This window comes from Camelus dromedarius, chromosome 4, assembly GCF_036321535.1.
Source record: "Camelus dromedarius isolate mCamDro1 chromosome 4, mCamDro1.pat, whole genome shotgun sequence".
NCBI lineage: Eukaryota > Metazoa > Chordata > Mammalia > Artiodactyla > Camelidae > Camelus > Camelus dromedarius.
In genome coordinates, this window is record NC_087439.1 from 70,191,343 (window position 1) to 70,208,943 (window position 17,601).

General features: G+C 34.2%; 1 protein-coding gene across 1 annotated transcript; it reads left to right on the top strand.

The window, feature by feature from the left end:
- The first annotated feature begins 4 nt into the window (after nt 1–4).
- On the top strand, nt 5–17,388 carry WDR12 (WD repeat domain 12). The gene is made up of 13 exons (XM_010991741.3): nt 5–388; nt 3,745–3,839; nt 5,394–5,488; nt 6,348–6,454; nt 7,325–7,440; nt 7,883–8,037; nt 9,565–9,610; nt 11,119–11,204; nt 13,716–13,856; nt 13,979–14,084; nt 14,240–14,372; nt 16,109–16,181; nt 16,994–17,388. Exons 1-13 carry the CDS (start codon nt 348–350, stop codon nt 17,069–17,071), a joined length of 1,272 nt encoding a protein of 423 aa, XP_010990043.1. The 5' UTR covers nt 5–347; the 3' UTR covers nt 17,072–17,388.
- Nucleotides 17,389–17,601: the final 213 nt, after the last annotated feature.

Here is a 17,601-nt window from a genome sequence, read left to right on the forward strand (position 1 = left end):
TTCCTTAAATTCATAATCGATCACAAGCTTAAGTATATTTTAAAAAACCCAGAGTAAAGGGACACGCCGCCTTTAAGATTATGCTTACTAATCGATGACGCCTAAATCGAGGAATAGGTAGTTGATGTTTGTGGGCTGGGCCTGTGGGAGGGCTGCCTCGCCGTGTCTTCCTGCGGAGGACGCCGGAGGAAGGAAAGCGGAAGCCGGGAGTTCGACTGCAGCTTTTTCTCACACGTGCAGTCTAATTTTGAGCTGCTTCTTTTTGTAGTCCTTAGAGACCAGAGTGCTCGTTGTTTATTACCCCACACATTTATGTAGAGAAGTCTGGTGTATTTTGCAGGCAAGCCATGGCTCAGCTCCAGACACGCTTCTTCACTGATAACAAGAAGTAAGTATGCGTACTCCTTTTCTGTCCCCTCCTCTCCCCCACCGGGATACTTTAAAACGACCACTTCGATATGACCTTGTACATCCCTGGTTGTCTTCGCCGTCAGTTCACTTTTTCCCGTTTATTTATTTATTTTTTTTTACTGGATTCGGTCGAACGCATTTTCCACTCAAGTGGAAGCGGTACCTTGCCAGGATTTCTCAGGGATCGCCGATCCCTCCTGCCTAGCTTCTCCGGCTGTAAATAATTTGATTTATGAATGTAGAGAGGCCTGAAGGGCTTCAGGTTTGCTTCCTGCATGAAACGCATTATGTAATTGAATAGTGAACAATGAAATGGACCTAGTCGTTACAGGATGTCTGCTAGTGATGTTACAGTGTTGAAAACACAACTTCGTTTCCTAAAGTGGGTGATAGACGACGCTTTTCTAAACCAGACTGGAAAGTGGAGCTTTCAAGAGGGTTGGTAGAACTGGTTTTTGATAAGAATGTGAAGTCAATTCGGTTACAGATTTGTGTATTTATATACATACATATACATGTATACATATGTGTACATATGTATACATATACATACACACACACATATATATCTGTATGTACACCTGTACGTATATACAAACATTTTTATCAACTTTACAACTGGGCCCCAAGTATGTAGCATTCATTTGAAACCTAATTATATTCTGCCTTGTGGTGTATATTACACTATTAATTAACTTTGTGTTTGGTCTTTTCATCTATATTGTAAGTCTCGATGGTGGGGACTGTGTATTAAACTTCTTGGATTGACTGAGGCAACAAATGTTTGTCAGGTTCTTCTGGTACTGATGATAAATAATAAATGTCTGTTGTATTAACGATCTAATGTCAGCTATAAACTAGAAAACTCCCACCTCAACGGAGGTTACATTTTTTTATTCCATGTTTGTAACTTTATGGGTTGACGTGGTAAATCATAGTCACTCCTCTTGTATTGTTGCTTACAGTATACACAAATTGTATTATCAATACATATGAGTATGTATACTTAGTCTAAATACTTCTCCAGGAATATGGTGATACAGTAGCATGACCACTGTATTTTTTCCAGTTGACAGTTTTGTGGAGGTTATTGTTGATTCACATGAAGTTTTAAGAAATAATAGATCGCTGTATTTTAACCCTGAGATAAACAGATAAATGTCGTATGTATATATGTTAGATTTTCCAAAAAGATAACCAAACCTGAAAATTAAACTTCTTGCTTCTTCCTTCTGCATATGTTCAGATCAATAAAATGAGGGGGGGGAATAGATTTATTCACATATGTGTGTATAATGTACATATGTAAGTATATTATGCTGCTTTTCTTCCCTCATTTTACTGGCCAAAATAGTAAACCAAAACTGTTAATTTCTAGGGTTTGCTACCTTTTGGAGAACCTAAATAACTGCTTATCTTTTTGCGCATGATAAACATATAACTGTAACCTGGCTGCTCAAAGTGTGGTATCACACAGCAGCAGCAGCATCACTTGGGAGCTGGCTAGAAAGAACAGATCTCAGACTCTACCCAAGACCTACTGAGTTAGAGTCTTCATTTTAACAAAATCTGAAGCCCCAGCCACCACCTTTCCACCCCCAATTGTGGCAAAAAGAGATATATATTGTGGCATGTTTTGGTGAGCCCTGTAAGTTCTACCTTAACATTTTTTGAAACTTCTCCATTCCCCACAAATACAGTCTTAATTCAGACTTTTCTGTTTTGGTTTGGTTATGGGTAACCAATTTTACTGGTTGTGGATAACAATTCACATACAATAGAATTCTCACATTTAAAGCATTCAGTTCAGTAGTTTTGAGTATATTTGCAGAGTTGTGCAGCCATCAGCACAAAATTTTAGAACATTTTTCATCACCCTTTAGCTATAGGTATACCCCCCTCCAAATCCTTCCAAATCCCCCCAGCCCTAGGCAATCACTAATTTACTTTCCATCTCTAGATTTGCCTGTTCTGGACATTTCAAGTATATGGTCTTTTGTGACTCGCTTCTTTCATTTGGTATGATATTTTCATGGTTCATCCATGTTGTAATATGTATCAGTACTTTATTCCTTTTTATGGCAAAATATTATTCCATTGTATGGATATATCACATGGTGTTTCCATTGTTCAGTTGATGGACATTTGGGTTGTTTCTACCTCTTGGCTATTATGAATAGTAGGGTGTGAACATTTATGAACAAGTTTTTGTGTGAATATATACTTTCATTTCCCTTGGGTATAAACTTTGGAGTTGCTGGGTCAAATGGTAATTCTATGTTTAGCTTTTAAGGAACTGCCAGATTTTTCCAAAGCAACTGTACTATTTTACATTCCTATGAGCAATGAATAAGGGTTTAATTTTGCCACATCGTTGCTAACATTTAATATCTGTCTTTTTATTGTAGCCATCTTAGTAGGTATGAAATGATATTTCATTGTGATTTGATTTGCATTTCCTTGATGACTAGTGATATTTAGCATATTTTCATGTGCCTATTGGCTACTTGTAAATCTTCTCTGGAGAAATGTCTATTTCAATTCTTTGCCCATTTTAAAAATAGGGTTGTCTTTATTATTGAGTTTTAAGTGTTCTTTATATATTCTAGATTCAAATTGCTTATCAGATACATGATTTGCAAGTATTTTCTCCCATTCTTTCTTACAAGTTTCTTAATCTGCCTCCTGTCTTGTGTGCTTCTAATCCAGTCTCCATAGTGCTGCCAAGAAGGATCTAACTAAACAAAATTCTGATGGTTTTTCTTTAACTTTGACAATGGCTCCTCATTACCTAGGGAAAGAAGCAAAAAGTACTTCACACAGTATCTAAACCACTTCATGTATATCTCTTTAGCCTTATCATTGGTCACTGTCCAGAGTACAATAACATTTTCTGGAATAAGCTGGGTGGGCAGTTTAATAACTCTTAGCTAATTTTTTGCTGCTCTTCCTGCTTTCCTGCACCCCTTCTTCTTTTCTCCCCCTTCACCTAGCAGAAACTCACTTTTCTAAATGTAGCTTAAGAGTGATCTCTTTCATGCATCCTTTCAGAGTCTGCTCTCCCATTCCTCTTTTCTCTGGTTGAAACGACTTCTTTGTTCTCTCATTTTATATATCACTTATGACATTGTTCTTACATAGTTTTCTTTTATTTGATTATCAGACTTTAACCCTTTCTGAGAACAGAGACCATGGTTAATTCATTTTTGTTAACCTCATATAGCAGAATGTCTAGCATGTATTAGATACCCAGGAAATGTTTGTTGAATGAATTATGCACATTTGTTAAAATATCCATAGATTTGACCTTGACATACAATTTCCTCTTTATAGATACGCAGTGGATGATGTTCCCTTCTCAATCCCCGCAGCCTCTGAAATTGCTGACCTTAGTAACATCATCAATAAATTGCTGGAGACCAAAAATGGTGGGTGTATATACTCTGAGAAGTTAGGAGGGGGGCACAGTGTCACTAACTAGACTAAAATACATCACACCGTTATTTTACTTCCGTTTTTGGTCTTATTTTATAATACTCATTCATTTTATAACAAGAAAATTTATGAATTATAACATAGATTTCCCTGCTACATGACACTTTGAAAAATGCTTTGAAATAAGTTTTCAGGGAAAAATATTGGATTTAATATGCTTTTAGGGTAATATCGAGATAAGATGGTTGAGATTTAGGAGTAAAGATTTTAGTATAATAGTTGTGATGTAGAAGTAATCAAGACACCATGAGGACTAGGTTGGGTAGGCATAGAACAAGCATCTCGGTGCTTGGGCCCCAGGTGCTATGGTTCTACAAAGCAAAATGATAGTATCTGTGTTTGAGTATTCTTTTTATGTAATAACAAATGTAAATATTAATGCCAGTGTTTTATTTAAGTGTTTAAAATTCATTTAAAAATTAATGGGTAAAACAAACCTTTATAAACATTCAAGAGTATGAAGTAAAACGTTATAAAGATATAAATATATAAATAGCACATTAAACATATGCTATCATATGAGTATAAATTTTAGCCCATAAAATTAATATGAACAATGTATGCAAAAGTATTGATTAAACAAGATTGGTCATAAGTTGGTAATTGTTGAAGTTGGGTGACAAGTATACAAAGCTTTAGTATATGAGTCTCCATATTCTTGCCCAAAACAAACAAACCTGAAATCTAATCAATCATTTAGGTCTGTCTAATGTACAGGTTGTATGTAGGTGGTAGAGGGACATGTTAAAGGATAGTTCGAAGATGTAATCTACCAAAGCCGGAATGTAAGAAATATTACAAAACAGAAGACCCAGTTTCTTTAGCAAATAAATGGCAAGGAGGAAAAAAAGAAGGGAACTATTAAACCTATTCATCAAATATAAAAGGTATTAATCAAATATAATATGTGGACTTTGGATACTGATTCTGAAAAGCTCACTGTAAAAAGACATTTATGAAACGAGGAAATGGGAGCTTTGACTGGCTATTTGATATTAAAAGGAATAATTATTAAATTTTTAACATTGTGACTTTTTAAAAGTCCTTATATTTTAGAGATACATTCTAAAGTGTTTACAGAGATTATATCATTTCTGAGGTTTGCTTTAAAATAAACCAACAGGAAAGTGAAGGGAAGAGTATAGGTGATTGTCCCTGAGCTGCCAGAACAATGAGGATGAGGATTCATTATGTTATTTCTACTTTTGTTATATATTTGAAATTTCCCTCAGAATAAAACCTTGCAGTTGAAATAATTGCACTATCAACAATAATATTTTTATACCGACAGAACAAAGTATTTCTGTTCTTCAAAATCACATAGTGTACTGGAATACATGGCCTGATTGTGCCATGGAGAAATTCTGGAGAAATGTGGAGGCCACACTGGAGTAATAGTTACCTGTTTGTTTGGGGGTCTCTCATTTAGCTCTGCCAATACCACTTCAGGTTCTAAGAGTGATAATTTTGTTGTGTATTTTCTTTAGAGTTCCACAAACATGTGGAGTTTGATTTCCTTATCAAGGGCCAGTTTCTGCGAATGCCTTTGGTCAAACACATGGAACTGGAAAACATCTCATCAGTAAGTTCAAATGCTTACCTGCTCTATTTTACTTAAGGTATTACCAGATAATGTAGGAAAACTCCTTTGAGAATCAGCCTTTATATACGGGAGCCAAGATCCTTTCCATTATTGTTTTCTCTTGAAATAGGAGCTTCAGTTTCTGTATATTCAATTTTGAAATCCCCTCTTTTTTTCTGAGAGTATATTATTCAAGAAATGTAGATGAGTGAACATGGAAAGATACCTACTTAATTGTGGAAGAATTGTCAAGAAAGGGAATAGCAAATATATGTTTACTACTAATGGTGTATAAAACTATTGTGCACATAATAAACTTACGAGTTAGGTTATTGTTATAGTGACTTCCCCCTTTAATTTTTGAACTTTCTTAATATTGCTTTTATAATTTAAAATGTAATTTATACTTGCATTTATAATTTTGGGGGCAGTTTTTGAAACTGTGGTAAAATATACGTAAAATTTATCTTTCAGCCATTTTTAAGTGTACAGTTCAGTGGCATTAAGTACATTCACAGTATTATGCAACCATCACCATTATCTATTTCCAGAACTTTTTCATTGTAAATGGAAGCTCTCTACCTGTTAAAGATACGCTTTTATGATTTTATAAAGTTTCTTGTGTTCTTTTTTTCCACTTTTAACATGTTTCCAAGGTCATTAATATTTCTTAACATTTACTCTTAGCATACTGTTAGATCAAATAAAGTTTTTCACCTTTTGTGTGGCTCCAAAATTTCTAGATTATGAAAGGAAATTACATGAAGGAGATAAATTAAACTAGGGGTCCTATATCTTCATAAGGTACCATCCAGAAACTGCCCCACCTAATTGATTTCCGGTTTCTCTCTGTGACTAGGAAGAGGTTGTGGAGTTAGAGTACGTGGAGAAGTACACTGCACCTCAGCCAGAGCAATGCATGTTCCACGATGACTGGATCAGTGCAATTGAAGGGGCAGAGGAATGGTATTGCCTGATGCGTGTTCTTGTATACGTTTTAAGTTCGCTATGTGAATATTTTCCTCTGATCATCTGTTCTTTGTGAAAGTAATTTTGTGATACATTTATCAGTACCATGCCAAAGATCTTCAAATTCAGTGTAGTCAAGAAGAAACATATCTATTAACAGGTTTTCTTTTCTATTTCAAGATGTTAGTGTGACATTTGTCTTCTGAATAGGTCACATATCTTAGGGCATTTATTTGCTTTGAGTATGTTGCTTTTAAGACCAAGAATGTAATTTGTTTTGTAAAAGGAAAAAAAAATACCTTTTATAGCCACAGATCTGCTTGTCTACTACCATGAAGATGCAGATCATGCTATTTTGGGGCTAAAAGGGGCAGACTGGAATCAGGAAGGTATGGGTGGTTCAGAGCAAACCCCCACTTGCCTTATTTGTAGGAAAACACCTCAAGAATGGATCATAGTAGGAGCTTAGTTTCAAAAGAATGTCCTGGAGTTATTACACAGTTGATGTTTGTACTGTCTTTATTTTAAATGGTTTTACTGTTTTTCTATTTAATGGTTACTATTTTATGGTTTTCATTGGCTAAATATGAAAGACTATTAGGCTTCCCTGGGAGTTACAGTATTTACAAAGTAGTAAAAACTAAATCTAGGGTTTGCTGATTATATTTTTATTTTTAGGAGGTCAAGCCAAATGTAATATCTTCTGATCTAATCTAGTGTTTTGAAATCTTAATCTTTATATTAAAGAAGAGTTTAAAAATATAATCCTCCAGGTTTACTTTGTCATTGCCTTAGAAACATAATTGATTTCAGGGTTTAAAAAAGCTGCTTTTTGTACTTCATAGGATTTTTTTTTTCTCCTTGTAGGATCTTGACTGGTTCTTATGATAAGACTTCTCGGATCTGGTCCTTGGAAGGAAAGTCAATAATGACAATTGTGGGACATACAGACGTTGTAAAAGATGTGGCCTGGGTGAAAAGAGGTTAGGACTCTTTACCTAAACTTAGAGGAATCCTGCCTAGGGAACTGAAAATAAGCCATTTTCAGTGCTGGGGCAGAATGGGGACAGGGTAAGAAATGCCTAAGTATTATGGGGTCTTTCAAATATATAGTGGTAAAGAAGAAAAGACTTATATAAAAAAAATTGTAAGTCAGAGGAAGTGAATCCTGACTAAAATTATATCAGATGATAAGCATTTTCGAGTTAATATTAAGTGTGTTGAATGCATATTTTTGTAGTATTTTTGAAGACTCTTTCCTTTACACCGTAAGTTAGCTTCTTTTTCAAAGCTGGCCGTATGAGGTCTTCTACCTTTTGAACATCTTTCTCAACAACCACACAAATTTCAGTTCTTTGGTTTCAGGACACTATTTTAAATTTTGATGGTAATTTGTTTCTTATTCTTGTGTTCTCCTCTCTTCAGACAGTTTGTCCTGCCTACTACTGAGTGCCTCTATGGATCAGACTGTTCTCTTGTGGGAGTGGAACGTGGAAAGAAACAAAGTGAAAGCCCTGCACTGCTGCAGAGGTCATGCCGGCAGTGTGGACTCTATAGCTGTTGATAGCGCAGGAACTAAGGTAAGAGCTGTTGTGTTATTAGTACTGTGGACTCTGTAGCTGTTGATAGTGCAGGAACTAAGGTAAGAGCTGTTGTGTTACTAGTACTGTGTTGAGTTAGAATTTGAGCTTCTTGTGCAAAAAAAAAATTCTTTTCTACATAAAGTCATTGTGATCGGTCTACTTTCATAACAGTTGATGACTAAAGAATATGATTTCAAACTAAAAGTAAGTACTCATACGAGATATGAAGATTCACTCCCTCACTCTGTACCTCTGGTTTAGAACTTTATATAAATTGCACAAATTTTAAGAATTCAGGTTAAACAAGTAATTTCTTTATGTAACCTTCTTAAATCATACCAATTGACATTTTTAGGCTTGTAGCTACTCACAGTGCTGTCATCAACTGAAAATGTCTAGTTGGTCACCTAAGGCAGCATACACTAAAGTTACTGTTAATAGGGGTTGTTCTACTATTATTGTTGATCTGTTCTTTATCATGACAAATGTAAAATTAGCTAAAAAGAAATCAAACCATGAGGGCAACACGGTATTGACTTATGAGGGGTTACAGACTCTTACCTCTTGAACATTCTCTGAACCACAATGAAGTATTCCAGATTTAAGAGTGTTCTTTCAGCACTTCTTTACCAGCTAGCGTAACAGAGGACATTTTTGCATTCAAAGGTAAAAATTTATGAGTAAATTCACATTGAGCCATAGGAAAGGTTTACATGTTGAGTCCAAACGTAAGTGAATTAACTGTATCCTGTCTTTTGGCTATAAGAGACAGAAACTCATCTTGAACTTTTTTTAGCTTAAAAGATTGTGAAATCCAAGGAAGGAGTGACCAGTCACATCATGAGCAAGGTGATGAGTATTTGGGTCTCAGGAACCAACGGAGTAGACTTGAATGTGGCCAGCACACCCCCACCCTCTCTTGTCTCTCCAAGTTAACTTCATTCTCTCTCACCTCATACTGGCTTTCTTCACATGGCAATAAAATCTGGCCTTCAGTGTTCCCAGGTTTTATATCCTGTGCTGCCTGTTCCTGGAAAAAGATTAACTTCAACTCTCAAATTTTCAAAAAACAAAAGTTCTAAAGAAGGAAGAGACTTACTGGCATAGTGTAGGTCAGTTGCCCACCCTCATCTAAGCAACCATGCCCAGGGTACAGGGCCATATAAGAATGATAGCTCTGGGGGGAGGGTACAGCTTAGTGGTAGAGTGCATTCCTAGCATCCAAGAGGTCCTGGGTTCAATCCCCAGTACCTATGGTAAATAAAGAAGTATGTAAATAAATCCAACCCCTCCCCCCAAAAAAACCCAAAGCATAATAAGACCTCCAAGAATGACAGCTCTCCCAATTGCCATGAGATTGAGGGTACAACTTCCCAGAGACTAGGAAAACAGGGAGATAGGTGATACCATAATAGTAAGGGTTTCAGAGTCAAGTAAAGGTTTCAGGTTAAATAGCAGGAAAAACCAAATAATATGATGGATTATATTGCATACGCTTTTTCCCTTCATATATGTCTTTTTTAGTTTTGCAGTGGCTCCTGGGATAAGATGCTCAAGATCTGGTCTACAGGTAAATGAAATAGTTCTTCTACTTTGACTTATTAATGATACTTAAAGAATTTCAGTGAAAGAAGACTTTTTTAGTCCATATTTTGCCATAAAAATGGACCAGAGCTTTTTAGGTCACAAATAAAGTACCACAGTATAGAGAAAAATTAGTATATTTCTTTCTGTTTCGAAGTGTTTTTCTACCCCACCACACCTATTTATTGGACAACGTCACCGAGTCCCCCAAGTATCAACAACATGTCTGGTGCAATGGGACATAACTGCTTTAGTTCTCAGAATTCCCTTATTCAGAAGCCTGGAAATAAACAAAAATAGCTTCTGAGTCATTTTGATGTACTTTACTATTAGAGAAATTTCTTAGTTAAGTTGGTTTACTTAAAAAAATTTTTTTAATACACTTTAACTAAACTTAATTTTCTTACTTTGAAAGCATAGATTAGAAGGACCAATTACAGGTGGAGGAGGGAGGACTGTTAGAGGAAGGTACCTTGATAGTAGTAAGAAGACACTGATAGAAGAAAAGAGAGGGGAAAACCCACAGATATTTTTAAAAGTTGTAATCCCCAGAACTATTTATTGCACAGGTAAACAGATCAGAATACCTCTCTTAACTTCTGAGGAAATTGCTGTATTACTGTATAATACCCTAAGTGCAGCTCACAAAGTAGAGTTGGGGCAAGGAGAGAGTGTCAAGAAAAGTTTAAATAGTTTTAAATAATTATGTGTAGAATGGCAGGAAGTATATAATCCATTTTAGTTGATTTTCCAAAAGTCCTTAAAGCAGGCAGTGTTGAGGCAGAAAGTGGTTTGTGTAGAAATTTCTCCTTTTGTGAAATATTTTTTGATAGTACTGGGTAAATGAGATATTATATGTGATTCGTTGTTACTCTTAAGGTGTTTATAGTCTAGTTTAGGAAAAGCACTTGACATTTTAGTTATAGAACATTAAAATTTGTGGTTTTCTATCTGGCTTTGCTACACAGCCAAATGATGGGTAGCAAAGTTTTTTTTTAATCAAGCAAAAAATAATTATCTATGAAAAGCTTTTAATTGATTGTTAGAAAAGTGAAATAGTCGAGAAGAGTAAATATGGATGGCTGGAATGTATCTCCTTTTAACGTGTTTGTTAACCATGTCATTCCCTTCCTTATGATATAAATACAATCTGGCTAGAACTCTCCTACAACTAATAGTAAGCAATTTTTTTCATATGTAGGGTAAAGTGACGAATATTCGTAATGATAATCTTAAAGACATAAAATACCAAACTGGTTAGGTTTTAGAATTTTACTATGCTTAATTTTTGCTTTCTCCTTTTGGAAGATTGGTAACAGGTACTGTTTTCATATGTAATTTTCTATTAACCAAAATAAGGAGAAATATTCATTCCCTAGCCAGTTAAGATAACATAAAGTATATACCCAGAAATATAAGAATTCTTTGAGACTGTTTGCAATTAATGTTTACCTTAAAATTTAAAACTATCAAATCTAATTTTCTGTGATACAGTCCCTACAGATGAAGAAGATGAAATGGAAGAATCCACAAATCGACCAAGAAAGAAACAAAAAACAGAGCAATTGGGACTAACAAGGGTATATATTTGTGAGAACTGACTATACTTGGCTTAGGTCTTTATTGACAGATATGTTAATTTAATCTTACATATTTAAGTTTCCTTTTGTCTTGCTGTGTCAGCCGTAATTACACTTTCTTTCAGTAGATGTGTAAATTTTTATTCTAAATACTGGGCTGGTGTATAGTAGATTTGAAGTCTCAGCCTTTCAATATCTAATTGTAAAGTGTCTGTTCCTATTTTTAGCCCATTTTTAAAAGTGTTTTATTTTTTTCTCATTGATTTGTAAGAGTTCTTTATGAATTTTGGATTCAAGGTCTTTGCTGATACAGGTACTATATTTTCTCACAGTCAGTGCCTTGTTGATAACTTTTGTTGTTTTTTGTTTCTTTGAATTTACTGATACAGATTAGACTTTTTTTATTTCCTTGTTGATACCAGTTGTTTTTAGGTGTGTACATTTGTAAACTTGCTTCCATTGTTCATTTTATTTGATAGAAATCACAATATATTCATTTTTCTCACTTAGATTTTTATAGATTTTAAATCTATGCATTCATGAATTATTAATTGAAGTTATGCTAAAAACCTTTGAAGTGCTATTTGAAGTGAAAATTGTGTTGCAATTAGAAATAATAGGAAAAGTTGGATTTTTAAGACCAAAATAAGACAAATATCAAACATAGTTATCTTCTCTTTGGATTTCTTTCTAGTACCTGACTTTTATTAATATGAGTAATGCTCTCACTCAGTTCATTTACTGGTCATTTGTTTCATACATTAATATACAATAAGGTTTTTTTTCCTCATTTTCTCTCAAAATTGCATTTTTTTTCTCTAGTACTATTCTGCTGAAGTTTGTTTGCAGTAATGGTGCCATAGTTGACTTTTCTGCCTTTTTTTTTTTAATTTACATATAGGAAAATCCACTTTTTGATGTATAGCTTTTGATTTTTCATAAATACATGGAATATGCAACTACTACATTTTCAAGATACAGAACAGTTCGCCATCTCCTAAAACTCATGTTGCTCATTTGTAGTCAACCTTTCCCCTCTGTTTCCATCCTCTGACAACCACTGTCTGATCTCCATTCCTGTAATTTTCCCTTTTCCAAAATATAAGCAGAGTCACACAGTATGTAGCCTTTTGCATCAAGCATTTTTTCACATAACATATTGCATTTGAGGGGAAAAAAAAGATTCGCCCAGGTCATTGGCTATCATGTTTTTTTCCTTTCAAATGCTGGGTAGTATTCTGTTGTATAGATATATAGCAGTTGGCTTAAACATTCACCAGTTGAAGGATATTTGGATATTTGACAGTTATAAATAAAACTGCTGTAAATATTTGTGGAACTTTTTTGTGTGAACCTATGTTTTCATTTTTCTTGGTTAAATACCTAGGAATGGGGTTGTTTATTCATGTACGTTTACCCATCACTTTATCATACCATTTCCTTTCCTAGAGCCTCTGATTATATTCATGTTGCCTTTTAATTTTGTTTTGGATTACAACAGAGGTTGTGTTCCTCACTCCTCTATCAGGTTCCTTTACTTCTTTCAGGAAAATATTAGAGTTAGAAGAGAGAGACATTGAGGATCATTTGGTGCAGGAGTTGGCAAACTGTAGCCCAACAGGTGACTTGGATGTGGCCTATTTTGTACTACAGAGAGCTAAGAATGATTTTTATGTCTTTAAGGGGTTTTAAAAACAAGAATATACAACAGAGACTGTATGTGGCCTGGAAAGGCTAGAATTTTTACTTTTTGGACCTTTATCAAATGTTTTGCAGATCTCTGATCTAGTGTAACTCCTTTAACATTTAAGGAGGTTAAATGTAATGGAGTTACAAAAGTAGATTAAATGTCCCCCATTTCAGAGTTCTTTCCCTCTTTCTTTCACATGTTCCTTGTATTTAAGATAGGCCCTATACCTAGAGTTTGAGGATTTTAATTTGAGAAAGACATTAAAGATTTTGGAGTATTAATAAATGAGCTATGGATATTATTTAAAGATTGGCTGTTGAGGAAATGAGGGGATGAGAATAACCCGTTGAGACTGATTAATTTACCTGGATGAGTCGTGTAGAAAATGGCAACACCTTAACCCAAACCTAGATCTTTCTGACTCCAGACGTTTTGCGACTAACTTCGACATATAACATGTTTGTCAACTGGGAGAATTAAATTACTGTTAATATTAATATTCCTCAAAATGAAAAGTAGAATGGGGAAGCAGCAGAATATTGTGGATAGACTATAAATTTTGGAGTAATACTTGGGTTCAGACTCAGCTCTGCCACTTATAAGCTGAATGACTTTGGGCAAGTTCTCTTTCTCGACTTCAGTGTCTTCATCTAAAATTACATCTTGGAGGATTGCTGTAAAGAAGAAATAAGGCAGGATATGAAAGCTTAAGCACCTGACAAAATATCTGGCAAATGGGCTTCAGAAGTAATAACTACTATTATTGTTTCAATTACTGTAAACTGAAATTGCTTTCCCTTTTGGGTGTCCTTCATTTCTAGACTCCCATAGTGACCCTTTCTGGCCACAAGGAAGCAATTTCCTCGGTTCTGTGGTCAGATACTGAAGAAATCTGCAGTGCTTCTTGGGACCACACAATTAGAGTGTGGGATGTTGAGTCTGGCAGTCTTAAGTCAACTTTGGTAAGACATAAATTCGGTGCTTCTCTGATCAACTTTGAGTTTTTAAGTGGTGAACTTCTAAAGATGGTTACTCTTAGTCCACCCTGGTTACACATTCTTTCCTTTTTTATTCCCCCCCCCAGACAGGAAATAAAGTGTTTAATTGTATCTCCTATTCTCCACTTTGTAAACGGTTAGCATCTGGAAGTACAGATAGGCATATCAGACTGTGGGATCCCCGAACGAAAGGTAAGTTGTGTAAAGGAAAAATACATACAAATAATGATTTCTCTTTTCACTAGAGATGTGTATAAAAAAATAATTTTCTACAAGTTATTTGGGGGTTATTCTGCCTACTTTCTTTTCTGAAATTTAATAATTGTTATCTTTTTTGTTTTATTCAGATGGCTCTTTGGTGTCACTGTCCCTAACCTCACATACAGGCTGGGTCACATCAGTAAAGTGGTCTCCTACCCACGAGCAGCAGCTCATCTCAGGTTCTTTAGATAACATTGTCAAGTTGTGGGATACAAGAAGGTAATGCCTATTTATGATTTACTAAAGAAATATATCAATTGTGTATTTTATACAGACCAAATGAAATGAACACTGAAATGACTATCCAAAAGCACAAAAGTAGAAAAAAAGTTCTTGGTCATAAACGCTGAAATGATACATACTGATATCAAAAAGGCAGGCCAGAATCCAAGGGATTTTCTTAATGTTAATGTTGTTTTTTGCATTCTGAATGAATTTAATAGTGATAGTTTATCTTTTGCCAGAAAAGAAAAATCCACAAGTTTATGAAATTCATCTTTCTGACCTTGTTATATAAAATAGGGGAAAAAATCCTGAACCTTAATATAAATATGATCATTATAGAATTAGAAGGCCAGTGGTCTGAATGAATGGAATTGTGGTCAAATTATAAATTATATGTTAATAGAAAACTAAATAAAAATACATATTTTTAAAGATAACCAAAATTTAAAGATTCCTTTCTTATTCATCAGCCAGTGCTGTGATAATAATATATGTACAGAGCCACCAACAGAATGCATATACAATTTATTTACATATTTTTACAAGTAGAACAGAGAGGCAGTAACCAAATACCTGTTTGTTTTTATTTAAATCTGCATTCTTTCTGTATTACCTTATGATATATGATTTATTAATATCTAGAAGGTATGTACATTTTAATTGGATACTTTGTATAATAATTAGCATGTAGTTTCTGACCATAGTAGTAAGTTCAGTGAAGAACATAAAGCAGAGTAAAGGGACACTTCTTTGGGGAAGGCCTCTCTTTGAGAGTGATATTGTTGTAGTGAATTGAACAGTGAAGGTATGAGCCATGCACAGATCATGGCAGAAGGTAACAGCAGATAAGGGCAGGGGTCTGGGGGATCTTGCCGTGTTGGCAGAATAGCAAGAGGGCCAGTGTTCATGGAGTGGAGTAGCAGGACATGAGGCAGGTAGTGGTTATATAGAGCAGGACCTTACAGACCATGGCAAGGAGTTTGGAGTTTTATTTGAAGTGTGATGAGGAAGGCTTTGGAGGTTTTCAAGTAGGAGAGCAAGAATGGAAGCAAAGAGACAATTACTGTAATTCAAGAGACAGATAGTGGTAATTTGGACTATGATGGTAGCATGAGAGAGAAGATTGGGTTCGAGGTATATTTTGAAGATAGCTCATTGACAGGATTACCTCTGGGATAGAATTTGGAGATAGTAATCAAAGATAATGCACATGTTTTCTGCCTCAGCAATTGGGTAATTGGTAGTGTCATTTACTATGATGGGAAAGAGTAGAAAACATGTTTGTAAGGGAAAATTGAGTTTTGTTTTGGTTGTTTTAAATTTGTAATGCCCATAGGACATTTAGCTGTCAGCAAATTGGATATACATATCAAATTTGTGGCTAATGATACAAATCTAGGTGTTACCAGCATTCAGTTTGATAGACAAAGCATATATAAAGCCATGATTTGGAGGGAAAAGAAAAGTAGTCAAGGAAGTGTGAAAATGGGCCTAATTATAAATAAATAGCATTATTTTTCCTGAATACATTTGTTGTAATAATTCTCTGTAGTCTGCTAATGACACAGGAAAAACAGGAGAGGTAGCCAAGTAAATACTCAGACTTTTAAGATTAAGTGGTTATTGGGGCAAGGGTGGTAAACTAAAATTTTCAGAAAAGTATAAACAATTATTCATGTATGTTTAGTACTATGAAATGCATATAAGACATTAATTTTTTCATCTTTTAGTTGTAAGGCTCCTCTCTATGATCTGGCTGCTCATGAAGACAAAGTTCTGAGTGTAGACTGGACAGACACAGGGGTAAGAATTTATTAGTTATTTGGTAGAGAGGAATCTGTATTATATTATTAGGATAAATCTGGTGTTTGTGTTTACAGAGTTACTACTTTCAGTGTATCTGACATTTATAATTCTGTATTCTAAGTTTCATTGATATTCATAAAATCTCACATCTCATTTGAAGAAAAAAACTATATTAATATTAAATATTTTGAAGCAGTTTTTTCTCATGAGTATTTTAATAAAATGTTTTAATAAAAGTTTTAAGTCCATAAACTTGCTACTTCAGTGTAATTGAATCAAAGTATTTCCCACTTAGAAAACTCTTACCTATCTGGATTATAAAATGTGTTTAAAGAATTACAATTTCATTATTTTTCTGTTGTATAAGCTCTTGTTACCTAAAAACTCTTTCCAAACAAATATAGGTCCCAGGGTTATTTGACTAATTTGTAATATCCATTTACCTGCAAACAATGTGCTATCCTTTAAAAACTTAATTTTCTTACATAGGTAAAACTGTACTACCCTTGTAATAATATTACGTATTAGCAAATGTGTCATAGAAAGTACAATAGCATATTATGCCTCAACCAAATTAAAATCACCACTTAAAAAAATTTAATATACTATATAATTATATAATATATGTAATATAGTAATGAAATTTGATGCAATTGGCCTATTTAATACTTTATTAATTCTCAATGCAAGGTAATTGTTCATCCATAATTCCTTCTGTGATCATAATCATCAGTATTAAGTTAGGTTTGGCTGTCATATGAAATAATTATATTTACTTCTGTGTTTTTTTTTTCTCTCCCTTTATGCAGTTACTTCTGAGTGGAGGAGCAGACAATAAGTTGTATTCCTACAGATATTCGCCTACCACTTCCCATGTTGGGGCATGAAAGTGAATAATAAATTTTACAGAGATTCCTTCTGTAAATGAAATTGATAGAGAATTCTCAGATTATATCAATGCAGATGTAGGAAACAGCCTTTTAGATTAAAGTTTATATACTGTTTCACCCTTGATAATAGTTATCACTTTTTCCTTATTTTGTATTTATTATACAACAGTTGTGTTTATTAAATAAGAAACATGGCTTGCATTCCCTACCTTATGAAAACCATTGAAATTAAACTGAGTTTTTAATTTCATTTTTAAAGGTATTGGTTTGAATTAAGATTTGCTTTTGAAATGCTATAAAAGCATATGTTAAAAATACAGCAATTGTTCAGATTTTTATTTCTGAGGGAGAAACTTAACTTTTTAAAGGTAGCTGTTTTATAAAAGCACCAAAAAAATAAATTTTCATAGGGAGAAAATTAGAAATATAATCTGCGTTTGGTAAAATAAGTGATATCTAACTATAATAATGTTCTTTGTAGGTATTCAGAACATTAAAACATGTAGATGTTGCCAGTTAATTAAGAA

Excerpts from the sequence above, each read along its gene's own strand:
- WDR12 (XM_010991741.3), top strand. The coding sequence starts at position 348 with ATGGCTCAGCTCCAGACACGCTTCTTCACTGATAACAAGAA. Across the intron at positions 7,441-7,882 it reads TGTGGCCTGGGTGAAAAGAG|ACAGTTTGTCCTGCCTACTA; the intron begins GTTAGGACTCTT and ends TCCTCTCTTCAG. Across the intron at positions 9,611-11,118 it reads GCTCAAGATCTGGTCTACAG|TCCCTACAGATGAAGAAGAT; the intron begins GTAAATGAAATA and ends TCTGTGATACAG.